This window comes from Pecten maximus, chromosome 11 (genome assembly GCF_902652985.1).
Source record: "Pecten maximus chromosome 11, xPecMax1.1, whole genome shotgun sequence".
In the NCBI taxonomy this organism is placed as follows: Eukaryota; Metazoa; Mollusca; class Bivalvia; order Pectinida; family Pectinidae; genus Pecten; species Pecten maximus.
The window spans coordinates 7,599,314-7,613,502 of record NC_047025.1 but is presented as its reverse complement, the minus strand read 5'-3'; the positions used below and the strand labels follow the sequence as shown (position 1 = coordinate 7,613,502).

General features: G+C 36.0%; 1 protein-coding gene across 4 annotated transcripts; it reads left to right on the top strand.

The window, feature by feature from the left end:
* The first annotated feature begins 670 nt into the window (after positions 1-670).
* On the top strand, positions 671-13,239 carry LOC117337960 (protein unc-93 homolog A-like). 4 transcript variants are annotated; one of them, XM_033899115.1, is made up of 6 exons: positions 714-837; positions 4,700-4,798; positions 5,640-7,117; positions 7,545-7,680; positions 8,911-9,042; positions 9,335-13,239. In XM_033899115.1, exons 2-6 carry the CDS (start codon positions 4,756-4,758, stop codon positions 9,568-9,570), a joined length of 2,025 nt encoding a protein of 674 aa, XP_033755006.1. In that variant the 5' UTR covers positions 714-837; positions 4,700-4,755; the 3' UTR covers positions 9,571-13,239. The 4 variants fall into 4 exon arrangements, with proteins under 4 accessions (XP_033755008.1, XP_033755006.1, XP_033755009.1 ...); XM_033899116.1 differs by having other exon boundaries at positions 731-849; XM_033899118.1 differs by lacking the exons at positions 8,911-9,042; positions 9,335-13,239 and adding an exon at positions 8,398-8,902.
* The last annotated feature ends 950 nt before the right edge of the window (positions 13,240-14,189 follow it).

The following is a 14,189-nucleotide window of genomic DNA, read 5'->3' as shown; positions in this document are numbered from 1 at the left end:
TTCTTATAGTATCAATACAAACACAAAGTACGTCTTTACATTACTGTATATATATATATGAATGTATATAAGATATCACGTGCTACTGTATTCATACTAATGTACTTGCCTTGTTATCTTTTCATAGATATTATTACATATCATATAACATACATGTGTAATCTTATTATAATAATAAATATCAATCATAGATATTAGCATGTAAATACACATTCGTCATTTATTACCACAATAAGAATAGTAGATAATTAATTACTTAATAACTACACCTGAAATCCTACCCATTAAACATGTATATTACGTTAAACTAGATCATCACTATATATGTTAGCTGAATGATGTTATCTTCCGTGACGGGTTTCCTTCTGCTTCGATAGTGACGAACAGACGTTCTAAACTAATCGATTGACTCTGAGCCGTCCCAAACCAGTTGAAACCGGCATGTTGTGGTTTTCAAACTACAACTCACGCATGCAAATTTATCCATATCCAAATGGAAGACTCCGACTATATTTAGGGGAGGGCAGGTTACGGTATCCAAGAGACATTAAGGCTTAGCTACACGCTGTGTTGCAGTATGAATCACTGCTATAATAACTCGATTTGTGTTACTGCAGTCTCCGAACCGAGACACTCCATACTGCAGTACGGGACTTGACTAAATCGATATAGCATTCTTTCAGCAAATACTCTTCTCCCCTAAATTGTATATTCGATATATAGCTGCGCATGCGCATAACGATCAGCTGTTTGCTATTGTGAGCTCATTCTCGTTGGAACGTTGCTGTGTTGCAGTTTAACATTAAAACGACGACAAGGCAAGGCCAACGTAAAAAGGTATTTTAACAAGTATGTCATCATTTTATGGTTTTTTGTTTGTTTACGTTTTATTTGACGCAGTAAAGATAAAAACAGTGTCTGCTTGTTTTGTCTTTGTGTATGTCTTAAGCAGAATACATGGGCCTTTGTTTACATCGGTATCATAGATCTATATATACATATATATATTTATATAACACCTGGTATATGGCAGTTTAAAAATGATGTGCTTCTTGATTATAATTGCCAATGTCACACCTAAATGCTTACTGCCTGCTGCAAGAAGACTTCAGCTGATCACCTTTTGCTAAAGTCTAATGGTTGATTATTAATTAATTATTAATTGCATTCTAACACATACGTACGCTACCATAGGTTATCATCGTAATGGGCTCCGTAATGTTGTTGTGTGTCATGTGTAAACAAACCAGGTTAATAAACAACATCTATGGTGGGGTTATATTCTCAAAAGATTTGTTTGGCGAAGGCCGCTGTGGCCGGATAACCGCAGTTTAACCCCCGTTCGCGTAGTCGCCTGACCAGTCATTTGTGATTGTGAATCAGTTGGCTTCGGGTGTGCTTAAAATAGCACACAAACGCACAATACACATTATACAGATTTGCCGCGTCAGGGCAAAATATAATGCGCTTTGTGCGATAAAGGTAAGGCTGGCAGTGCTCCTTTTGTCAGTGCAAGTTGGTGACGTAGTATTATGTTACGGTATCATCATAACAAAACCAGTTATTATTAGGAAAATGTCACACTCGAGAATATTTCATGAGAGTTCATTATGAAGGTTTGTAAGAGACACATCTGTATCTACAGTATAGGTGTGTATAGTGATACGGGTGTCTGGACAGTGAGTGATACAGGTGTAAATACGGTGATACAGGTGCATACAGTGGTACAGGTGTATATATAGTGATACAGGTGTGTATATAGTAATACAGGTATATATACAGTTATACCCGTGAATATAGTGATGTATGTGTATATACAGTGATACAGGTGTATACAGTGATACAGGTGCATACAGTGGTACAGGTGTATATATAGTGATACAGGTGTGTGTTTATACAGTGATACAGGTGTGTATATAGTGATACAGGTGTGTGTTTATACAGTGATACAGGTGTGTATATAGTGATACAGGTGTATATATAGTGATACAGGTGTGTATATAGTGATATAGGTGTATACAATGATACAGGTGTATATACAGTGATACAGGTGTCTATATAGTGATACAGGTGTGTATATAGTGATATAGGTGTATACAATGATACAGGTGTATATACAGTGATACAGGTGTCTATATAGTGATACAGGTGTCAATATAGTGATACAGATGTATATACAGTGATACAGGTGTCAATATAGTGATACAGGTGTATATATAGTGATACAGGTGTATATACAGTGATACAGGTGTATATATAGTGATACAGGTATGTATATAGTGATACAGGTGAGTATATAGTGATCCAGTTGTATATATAATGATACAGGTGTGTATATAGTTGATACAGGTGTATATAGTGATACAGGTGTATATACAGTGATACAGGTGTCTATATAGTGATACAGGTGTCAATATAGTGATACAGGTGTATATAAAGTGATACAGGTGTCAATATAGTGATACAGGTGTATATATAGTGATACAGGTGTATATACAGTGATACAGGTGTCAATATAGTGATACAGGTGTATATATAGTGATACAGGTGTATATACAGTGATACAGGTGTATATATAGTGATACAGGTATGTATATAGTGATACAGGTGAGTATATAGTGATCCAGTTGTATATATAGTGATACAGGTGTGTATATAGTTGATACAGGTGTATATAGTGATACAGGTGTATATACAGTGATACAGGTGTCTATATAGTGATACAGGTGTCAATATAGTGATACAGGTGTATATACAGTGATACAGGTGTCAATATAGTGATACAGGTGTATATATAGTGATACAGGTGTATATACAGTGATACAGGTGTGTATATAGTGATACAGGTGAGTATATAGTGATCCAGGTGTATATATAGTGATACAGGTGTGTATATAGTTGATACAGGTGTATATAGTGATACAGGTGTATATATAATGATACAGGTGTATATATAATGATACAGGTGTATATATAGTGATACAGGTGAATATAGTGATACAGGTGTATATACAGGTGTGTATATAGTGATATAGGTGTATACAATGATACAGGTGTATATACAGTGATACAGGTGTCTATATAGTGATACAGGTGTCTATATAGTGATACAGGTGTATATACAGTGATACAGGTGTATATATAGTGATACAGGTGTGTATATAGTGATACAGGTGTATATATAGTGATACAGGTGTGTATATAGTTGATACAGGTGTATATAGTGATACAGGTGTATATATAACGATACAGGTGTATATATAATGATACAGGTGAATATAGTGATACAGGTGTATATACAGGTGTGTATATAGTGATACAGGTGTGTATATAGTGATACAGGTGTATATACAGTGATACAAGTGTATATACAGTGATACAGGTGTATATATAGTGATACAGGTGTGTATATAGTGATACATGTGTATATATAGTGATACGGGTGTATATATAGTGATACAGGTGTATATATAGTAATACAGGTATATATACAGTGATATAGGTGTATATATAGTGATACAGGTGTATATACAGTGATACAGGTGTATATATAGTGATACAGGTGTATATATAGTGATACGGGTGTATATACAGTGATACAGGTGTATATACAGTGATACAGGTGTATATACAGTGATACAGGTGTAGATACAGTGATACAGCTATATATACAGTGATACAGGTGTATATAGTGATACAGGTGTGTATATAGTGATACAGGTGTATATATACAGTAATACAGGTGTATATATAGTGATACAGGTATATACAGTGATACAGGTATATATAGTGATACAGGTGTATATAGAGTGATACAAGTGTATATACAGTGATACAGGTATATACAGTAATACAGGTGTATATATAGTGATACAGGTGTATATAGTGATACAGGTGTATATATAGTGATACAGGTGTATATACAGTGATGCAGGTGTATATACAGTGATACAGGTGTATATAGTGATACAGGTGTATATATAGTGACACAGGTGTATATAGAGTGATACAGGTGTATATAGAGTGATACAGGTGTATATAGAGTGATACAGGTGTATATAGAGTGATACAGGTGTATATATAGTGATACACGTGTATTATGCTGTGTTCCAATGATTGATGTAAAACATATAAAAATTGATTAATATATATGTATCTACAATTATTTAACAGTTGCTCAACACCAATAGATGCTTAAAATGTTAATTAATTTAGATATATACCTAGAAATATACAGGTGATTTAGGTGTGTATATATATATTTACCAATGACAGGTGACGCGTTTACCTAAATAGTATACTTTCACACAGAAAAATATATCATAATTTGCCATTGGTAAAATGTGCTAATCATCATCAAATAAACATACCGCAAATATTTCCAGAGAAAAACAATGGAACAAACATATAAACAAAGGGAATATTGAAGAAACAATGCCATACATTTACAGTTATTGTTATGATGACATTTGACTGAGACCCTTGTTACATTCTAAACTCACTCCGGTCACAGTCGAGGGTCACATGAATCCTAGTAATGCATATTGAGTCATTATATACTTGATGTCGACGTGCCACGCTCATCTGTTACAGCAGCCTCTGGTAACTGTGTCGTTTTCGTAAGGTTCGGTGTATTATTGATACGCCTTGTGGTTCTGTATCTTGTATATATCTATATGTGGAGTATTGATTTTTCCAGGCGAGAGAGATACACACAGTAATCAAGGAGTCATACAACTCTAACAACCCGGCATCATGGCAAATGAAGACACGGAGAATCCAAGTCAATTTATAGAGAGTGAGTTTGAATAGTCGATATAGAAAAAACAAAAATTCATTATTTATTTATTTGTTTATTTATTTATTCATTACTTATTTATTTATCTATTCATTTGTTTATTTATTTATTTATTACTTATTTATTTATCTATTCATTTATTTATTTATTTATTTATCTATTCATTTGCTTATTTATTTATTCTTTTATTCATTATCAATCAAATATTGAACGATCCACCAGTGTATTGATGGGTTTGTTTACTTGTTTACTCGTATACATCAAATCACTTACCTTTAAAAGTCTGTCATGTACATTATAACCCTTGTGACGCTATCTGCAATTAAAGAAAAACTAGGCAACAGCATTAGGAGTCTTATATTAAGTGTCTTGTTTTACCCAATCGGTGATGACTTAATGAAATGAGATGGTATATAAGATTGTAGAAGGAGTTTAAGTCCAAAATTGTTTCACGATCTCGAAGCCAGAAAAGACAATCTCATGACGCGTAGTCAGTCTGAAATAAATTCCTGATCTTTTATCTGAACTTCTTTTCTTGAAAATCTCGATTCTGAAAAAAACATACATTGAGACAGGACTTTCTTTAAAAACAAATTATATGCATTAATTATATCATGAGTAGCATTTGAGCCTATGTGATATACACGTGTAAGAATATTGGCATAGCCACCATCTTTAGATTGTTATTTGATACCATTGTAATAGCTATCTATCAGCTGAATGGTAGATTGTAGCAAAGATCATGTATATTTATACGGAATCACCTGACACAATCCATAGTCTTTTGTTGTGATTACCACGCCAGTAAAGCTATATATTCTGACAAATTTGTTCATTTCAGGGCCACCAGAGGATGACCCCGGTCCGCGTGTTGGTTCCAACGAAAACACAGACAGTGTCCATACAGACGCCACACCAGCAGAAGTGGAGCGAAAAGCCGACGAATGTGACGACCCAAACACTTCATGGACTGCTGAAGTAGAAGAGAGCATGGAGAGTTCTTCTTACAACGATTCCATTACGAGCACAAACAGCAGATCAGCGCTGCTAAAAGGAGAAACTGGAACTGACAGCATTCCCCAAGAAAAAAACACAATTCTGGATATTCCCTTCATACCGATCGTATATGAATACAAGGATTACCAAGATGTAGCCAACGAGGACCAATATCGCTCTCGATCAAACACCATGATGGGTCTTTTAGAGAGTCCTGCCTATATCGATTCTGTTAACTGCCCGGCTCCTGACCGACGAAGACTCGCCAGGGCGTGCCGTAACGCTGTTCTTACTCTTAGTCAGGAAATCGTGCCGAAGAAGACTATAGATGTTCCTCACGACCCTGCAAAGTATGATGACGTCATACCGACAGGAAATGACGTAGAGGACCCCGGTGACTTTAATTCCATCAATAACCATAGGAATAACCTCATGTTCCTGGGAATCACCGTGTTTCTGATGGCCACTGCGATCGTATCCCTGAAGAACTTACAAAGCAGTCTGAATCACATTGATAACGTTGGTCTTTACTCCCTGGCGGCTGGCTATGGAAGTTTTACAGTATTCAGTCTCTTCACTCCCTTCATAGTTCAAAGGTTCCGTCCCAAACGCTGCCTGGTTATAGGACTCTTACCACAAGTGTTGTACGTGGTGGCTAACCTCTACCCCACGTTTGAGATCCTCGTCACCATGGCTTTCCTTCAGGGTATAGGGAACGCAATCTTGTGGAATGCCATAAGTACATATGTCACATATCTTGCTCGTTCATACGCTCTCAAAAACGATGACCGCACAGTCCATGTTGCCAGTAAATATTTTGGGATCATTTTCTTCTTCTACCAGTTTTCCATGGTAGTAGGTAATCTCATATCATCTGTTGTTCTCATGCTGGGACGGTCTCATGACGTGCCGGACACTCACAATCTCACCGTTACATTATTTACCCGTTCGTCTTTCAATCAATCCTACAGTCAACCTTCTGCAGACGTTCTTTACTCATCTCGGGAAGGCCGAACAGGCGTCTGTGGTAGCAAATACTGCCATTCCGATAATTTAGTACTGCCGAATATGACTGTGAACGATGAAACGAAATATACACTCATGGGTATATTTGGTTTATGTGTTGCATTTTCTGTCGTTGTCCCAATGTACCTCCTGAGTGCCCTAAAGCCATACAGGACAACACGTGCGAACTGTTCCTTGGTATGGAAGCAGTTTACCTCCGTCCTGAAGTGCACATGTGACCGCCGCTTCCTCATGTTGTTCCTAGCGTTCATGTACAGCAGTGTCCAAAACAGCTTCGTCACTGGAGACGTTACCAAGGTGATTATAACATTTATGCATAAAATTGACTTTCCTATATTGTCGCATAAATTGATATTATCTACTTCGAAGGTAGGAAATATAGTATAAACAAACGATAGGAACAAAATTTGCGTTATTATATTTTATGAAAATCATCTCGGCCCTTTTTATTGTATCCAGATCTAGTAGATCCGATTGTCCTCTTTTGTGATAGGCCATTTTGACGCATTCTATTTATCACATAACTATTATTTATGAGAATATAAGCAAATAAAATATTCAATTTTCGTTTCTATATAAGACAGGCGAAATCCGGCTAACATGGGACGTTTCCATCTTCATAGACAATCCTAAAAGATCATATATTTATCATTACGCCACATGTTTATTATGACGTCACAATTACGGTATAGTTTACATACAATTATGTTGTTTTGTTTTCCAGGCCTTTGTCACCTGTCCTCTCGGCATACATATGGTGGGGTACACGATGATCTGTTTTGGTGTCTGCGGTGGTCTTACCTCCTATCTCAGTGGTTACATCAACAAGCACGTGGGCCATGTCTGGTTACTAACTGCAGGTAAGCCATGCATTCCTTTTACTAAGCCTGATTTAAAACCTTGTTATACGTCCATAGAATGTATCATCTCATTATTGATTCTGTCGTTTTGTTTTCTTTTCAGATTTTTTCTTTTCAGATATTCTTTTCTTTCTTTCAGCTTTGTTTCAATATTTCAGGTTTTCAATTTCAGCTCTTTTTCAGATTAATTTGCTGTATTACATCATTAAGTGTAATTAAGAGTTATATTCTTGTCTTTCTCGTGTTATATCCTTTCTTTCCAGTGAAGGTTGATACTTTCTTTAAAAAAGTAGAACGAAATGTTTTATTAGAATTTTGAAAATGTTAAAACAAAGGATTTAGGATTATACATTTTTCTTCTAAAAGAATGCATCAGATCAAATATACAAGCAATGTTCATATAAATCGGTACGAAGTACTTTAAGGCATGAAACAAACTCAAGTGACAACCTTCCGAAGATTCATGTTTAAAACATATCCAAACCAGTTCTTGTCACCGATAACACACTCAATCTGTCAATAATAACTAACCTTACTGAGTTCAACTCTATCCAGCCAATCCCTAACCTCACAAAATCACAAATCCTTTGTCATTTATTTTTAGCGTCCAATTGCCATGGCGACGCTCACCACCTGACCAGGTTTGGCCGTTGTCCAGTAGACAGCTGTAGCCACCAGTTCACCTGTTCACTGACTCATGTTAACTTATTATTTCAGTTCCCGCGACTAGCACTTAAGTTAAATTCCAGTTGCCTACTGGGAATTGCCAAACCCAAAGCTTTACGGCTTGAGCCAAGAGATGAGCACAAACTCAGTAGAGTTTTCAACTGATACCGTTGAGAAAAAAAAGTAGCATCATGTTCTCTTCCGACTGGACATTTCGACTTAGTCGAACAGGAGAGAACTATTGAAAAGTTCCTGCATGAATTCGGACAGGAATGACCATTTATTTGGTTTGATGCAGCCGCTAGGTGAGTAGACCTTTTCTCGGGGAACTCTTGACCATCTGCAATCCCATGCCATGGTCAAAAGGCGCTCCATTTTTGGCACTCTCTTTGCCGAACTTTCTCCATGTCCTCTAATTCTTTCCAGGTGTCGACAGTGGAACCATGTTTCCGTGTACGTAGTTTCATTTCCATTTTTGATTTCGTGTGAATGGTTCCAGTTTCGACACCCTAAACATCACTTATACAAACTTAGCTAAGAGCGCCCTATTTCGATTTATTGCAGCTGCCATACTAAACCTGGTCCTTCTTCTTCTGATGTCGCTATGGGAACCACGTGACAACGAAATCGTATTCTACTTTATCCTGGTTGGCTGCTGGGGCCTCGGGGATGGTATATGGATCTCACAAGTGAGCAGTACGTATATATTTTCGTTTTCAGTATGACTTTTTTCCTTGTTACTTATGATTTTCTTCCTTGTTACTTATGACTTTCTCCCTTAATTATGATTTCATTCCATCTTTAATTTGATTTTCTCCCGTTTTATGATTTTCTTCATTTTTATGATTTTCTTTCTTTTAATGATTTTCTTCCTTTTTGAATAAATAATATATTTCTACTTTTTTTTCATTATTTTGTGTGTTGCACCTTGGTAAAATTTAGAAGATTTTTTAGGTACATCTACCGATACATATGTTTGTGCTTGTAGGTCTGATCAGTCAAGTGTTTCCAGACTGTCTAGAAGAAGCGTTCGCGGCCCAGCGGATGGTACAGGGTCTCGGTTCTGCCCTATGGTTCGGCCTGGTCACTCCTCTATGCATAATGACAAAGATCACCATAATGGTCGCCCTGTGTATATTTGCCATTGGCCTCTACATTATACATGAGGTCATCGATAAACACAGACCGCCTGTTGAGGAGAAGGCCGAGAAAACTGCAGTTTAAGCAAACGGATATTTACGTATGTTGCTAGGATGATTATTGTATGTTAACGTATTTGACGTTTTTATGTGTTTAAAGTCAATTGAAGATTTATTCCATTTTTGTACGAATGCAGTTTTTCTCTTTTTACATGTAATAGACGAGCATGTATTTATTTTTAATAAATGTAAAAGTACAGACGTCAGATTTCAATGCTTTGAAGGGATGAAAGGAACAGAAAACTTCCCTAACATCAAAATACAAAAACAATTTCTTAAACGAGATGATAACTGGATATGATTATTATAACTATTTATTAATTATCATATCATTCCCTATTCTGGATGTTGTTTTTTTTAATTGTTTTTTTAGTTATGAACTTTCTGCCATTTTTTGTGTTTTGTTTGTTTATTTGTTTATTTTTTATTTTATTAAATTTTTTATTTTATTTTTTTTAATTATTATTTTTTCATGTTTTTCACAGTAAGGAATTGTTTGTTCCCACTAAAAATGTATTACAGCATCTAGAAATTTAAACACTGTTACTTACAAAGTATTCATCGATTTCCACATTGATCGTTTGTTTCGATCGGTTTTAACAAGCATTTTTAGTAAAAAAAAAATAATATAATTTTCTAGTTTTGATCCTTATTTAAATTTCATTTATTTCAATTATTATTCCTATATATCATAAAACGAAATTTATTTCCACATGCTCCATTTTCTTATGATTTCAATACTAACGTAAATAGTAGGGAACATTAACAATCTTCATATAATCATTATAAACAGCAAAAATCTTTAGATTAATGCATTCACTAAATATATTCATAAAATGAATCGTAAGTTCAGGGGACGAAATATAGTCCAGTGTATGTTATGAACTGTTCAAAGTTCAATCGGTGTCAATGAGTACCACAGCGTTCTAATTATTCTCTGTAAATACGAGTGTCTTTCGAAGTTCAAGTATACACTTACAAGCTCTCTTGATAGCTGACCACCAACGATGATTCATCGTCAGGAAATATGATGTCACAGACATCGTTTTAACCTTTGCCCTGTAAATGTAATATATGTTCCGTCGTGAATTTTCCATATTGTATCTTTTACAAATGCCAGTATATATTTGGGCATACGTAGCTAGTTGTAGTTGCTAGATGGACTATTTCTATTTCCTTCTTGGTAATTCGTTTTCAAATCTAACATGAATGTATTAATGAATCTTTAGATAGGGACCTAGCCGGTAGTTTATATTATGGATGAGTTCGCTCACGGAGGCTTCAAGTTCGACTCAGGGTTAAAGTCTGTTTGGTGATATGTATACATGTTGTGTACAGTAAGTCTTGTTAAGTCGTTAAACTGTTTACTTGTCAATTCCTTAGAGGTTTAATATGTACAAAAAATTATTTTCTCAAAATTTATCTTTCTCAAAAGAATTTTTATTCAAAATTCAACTTAAAAGGATTGGATGAGAATGATGTCAACGTGTATGTTCAGATTAGATTGGATGGAGTATCTACGGAGAGTGAAAAACCAAAACGTATATCATAGAGAACGTACTTTGGTAGGGACAATTGTTGAGAGTCGCATTTGCGTTATATGCGTATGTGGCGTAATAAAATAGTAGTCTCGGAAAATATATAAGGGCATACTGAATTGGTTGTCTAGTGGAATGTGTAGAGGCGTACTAACTCGGCAGTCTCAGATAATGTAAGGGAGCATAGTAAATTGGCGGAACATATTAAGGGGCATACTAAATTGCGGAACACATAAAGGGGCGTATTAAATTGGTCAAACATGTGAAGGGGCGTATTAAATTGGTCAAACATGTTAAGGGGCTTTTACATTGATGGAAAATATGAAGGGGCGTACTAAATTGATGGAACATGTGAAGGGGCGTATTGAAATAGTGGAGCATGTAAAGGGGCGTATTAATTGGTGGAATATGTGAAGGGGCGTATTAAATTGGTGGAATATGTGAAGGGGCGTATTAAATTAGTGGAACATGTGAAGGGGCGTATTAAATTGATGGAACATGTGAAAGGGCGTATTGAAATAGTGGAGCATGTAAAGGGGCGTATTAATTGGTGGAATATGTGAAGGGGCGTATTAAATTGGTGGAATATGTGAAGGGGCGTATTAAATTAGTGGAACATGTGAAGGGGCGTATTAAATTGATGGAATATGTGAAGGGGCGTATTAAATTGATGGAACATGTGAAAGGGCGTATTGAAATAGTGGAGCATGTAAAGGGGCGTATTAATTGGTGGAATATGTGAAGGGGCGTATTAAATTGGTGGAATATGTGAAGGGGCGTATTAAATTGATGGAACATGTGAAAGGGCGTATTGAAATAGTGGAGCATGTAAAGGGGCGTATTAATTGGTGGAATATGTGAAGGGGCGTATTAAATTGGTGGAATATGTGAAGGGGCGTATTAAATTAGTGGAACATGTGAAGGGGCGTATTAAATTGATGGAATATGTGAAGGGGCGTATTAAATTGATGGAATATGTGAAAGGGCGTATTTAGTGGACTCTTGGGGAATGTGAAGAGTTGTACGAAATTGGATGTCTGATGGATTGCGAAGAAGCGAACATAATGGGTAGTCATGGGTAAATTAAAGTGATATACTAAACTTAAAGTGGTAATAACTGAGAGTAACCTGTGTCTTGAAGAATGTGAAGAGTGGTCCTGGATGGGGACGCATGCTTGTAAAGTGCGTGATTGTGCGATGTATTTGTTAAAGTTTGTGTAGATTTTAGCAACTGTATTATGTTAACAGTTATTCAAGTATTTGTATATAGTTTTTAGAGTCCATGAGCATGCCTCTATTGTAGTAAATAGATCACAATGTGCGGTTTGATAGTTGTAAAAGAGAGCTTGTTCTGGGACACATATTGAGTTCAGTATATTAATTTGGACATATTGGTGCTTTAATTGATAAAAAGATATCTGCATAATATCTGTGAAAATTATATATCTCTTACTTAGTTTTTTTTGTAAAATAATCATGTATTTTCATTGAACAGTATTCAGCAGTTCTTTGAAACGAAAGGTTACCGAGGCTGATTTCCTATATCGATCTCGTTCAGTAAATATTTCTTTTATATTGTTATGGCGGATATTTTATTTCGTCAATTGCTCCTGTAGCGTGAAAAACTTTATCTCACCTACTGTCACGTGACAAACTTTTCCATGACAACAAGGAGTGTAACTTTGATCGTGCAACAACTCTTACGTCACCCACAACATAATGTCACAATTTTATCATAACAATTTATATCAAATTCTGAATATTTTTGTTACAACTATTGTAGTTTTACACAAAGTTATAAAAAACAGAGTTGGTGCTTTACCGCTGGTAGATTAACTTTTCTGAAACAGCTTATATCATTCTTATTTTGTTCCTCAATTTTTCTTTTTTTATGACAGACATGCCGTTATCTATCCGTTATTTGTTTGAAACTATTTTGATAAACATTGTCTTCTGTGACCAATACATGTAAATAGATGCATTGTTCTTTTCCGAAATGTAAATATGTATCAATGTGCTCGTAATATATTACTAGCATCATGTAGAATACTCATTGAATGAGACACGAAGGCGATCAACGCCACTTACTGCATTTTATGAATGCGTACATCAACAATGTTTTTGTTCTACGAGCAATAAATTTGAACAAAAAAAAATGTCTTTTTTTTTTATTTACATGTAGATGACAATTTATTGAAATGAATACTAAACTTTATATTCTCTAGACGCCCCAATTCAGTATTGCATCATGTCCGTCTACCAATAATTCTACTGTAAAGTCTTTAAGAAAGGAATCCAGATTGAATTAAGAAGGATTGTATAAAGGATATAACTCTTCGTCAGTCATGCTAGGGACATCATACAGCTGTTTCGTCCTTCTAGGACTCGTCTGTAATGCTAGGGACATCATACAGCTGTTTCGTCATTCTAGGACGCATCAGTAATGTTAGGGACATCATACAGCTGTTTCGTCCTTCTAGGACTCGTCTGTAATGCCTAGGGACATCATACAGCTGTTTCGTCCTTCTAGGACTCGTCTGTAATGCTAGGGACATCATACAGCTGTTTCGTCCTTCTAGGACTCGTCAGTGATGCTAGGGATATCATACAGCTGTTTCGTCATTCTAGGACGCATCAGTAATGTTAGGGACATCATACAGCTGTTTCGTCCTTCTAGGACTCGTCTGTAATGCCTAGGGACATCATACAGCCGTTTCGTCCTTCCAGGACTCGTCTGTAATGCTAGGGACATCATACAGCCGTTTCGTCCTTCCAGGACTCGTCTGTAATGCTAGGGACATCATACAGCTGTTTCGTCCTTCTAGGACTCATCAGTAATGTTAGGGACATCATACAGCTGTTTCGTCCTTCTAGGACTCGTCTGTAATGCTAGGGACATCATACAGCTGTTTCGTCCTTCCAGGACTCATCAGTAATGTTAGGGACATCATACAGCTGCTCTGTCTCCCATGACTCGTCAGTAATGCTTAAGATGATACCCAATAGGAAACTGAGGAAATGAAAAGATAGTTCGACAAAGATGTCAACATTTGGACAGGGACAAAAGTCCATTAATGTAATACATTTCATACTTTTCAATGTATGA

Bases quoted from the DNA above. Each gene is read 5' to 3' on its own strand.
- LOC117337960 (XM_033899115.1), top strand. From the start codon at position 4,756: ATGGCAAATGAAGACACGGAGAATCCAAGTCAATTTATAGAGA. The intron at 7,681-8,910 runs GTAAGCCATGCA...GATTTATTGCAG, and splicing joins TGTCTGGTTACTAACTGCAG to CTGCCATACTAAACCTGGTC. The intron at 9,043-9,334 runs GTACGTATATAT...TTGTGCTTGTAG, and splicing joins ATGGATCTCACAAGTGAGCA to GTCTGATCAGTCAAGTGTTT.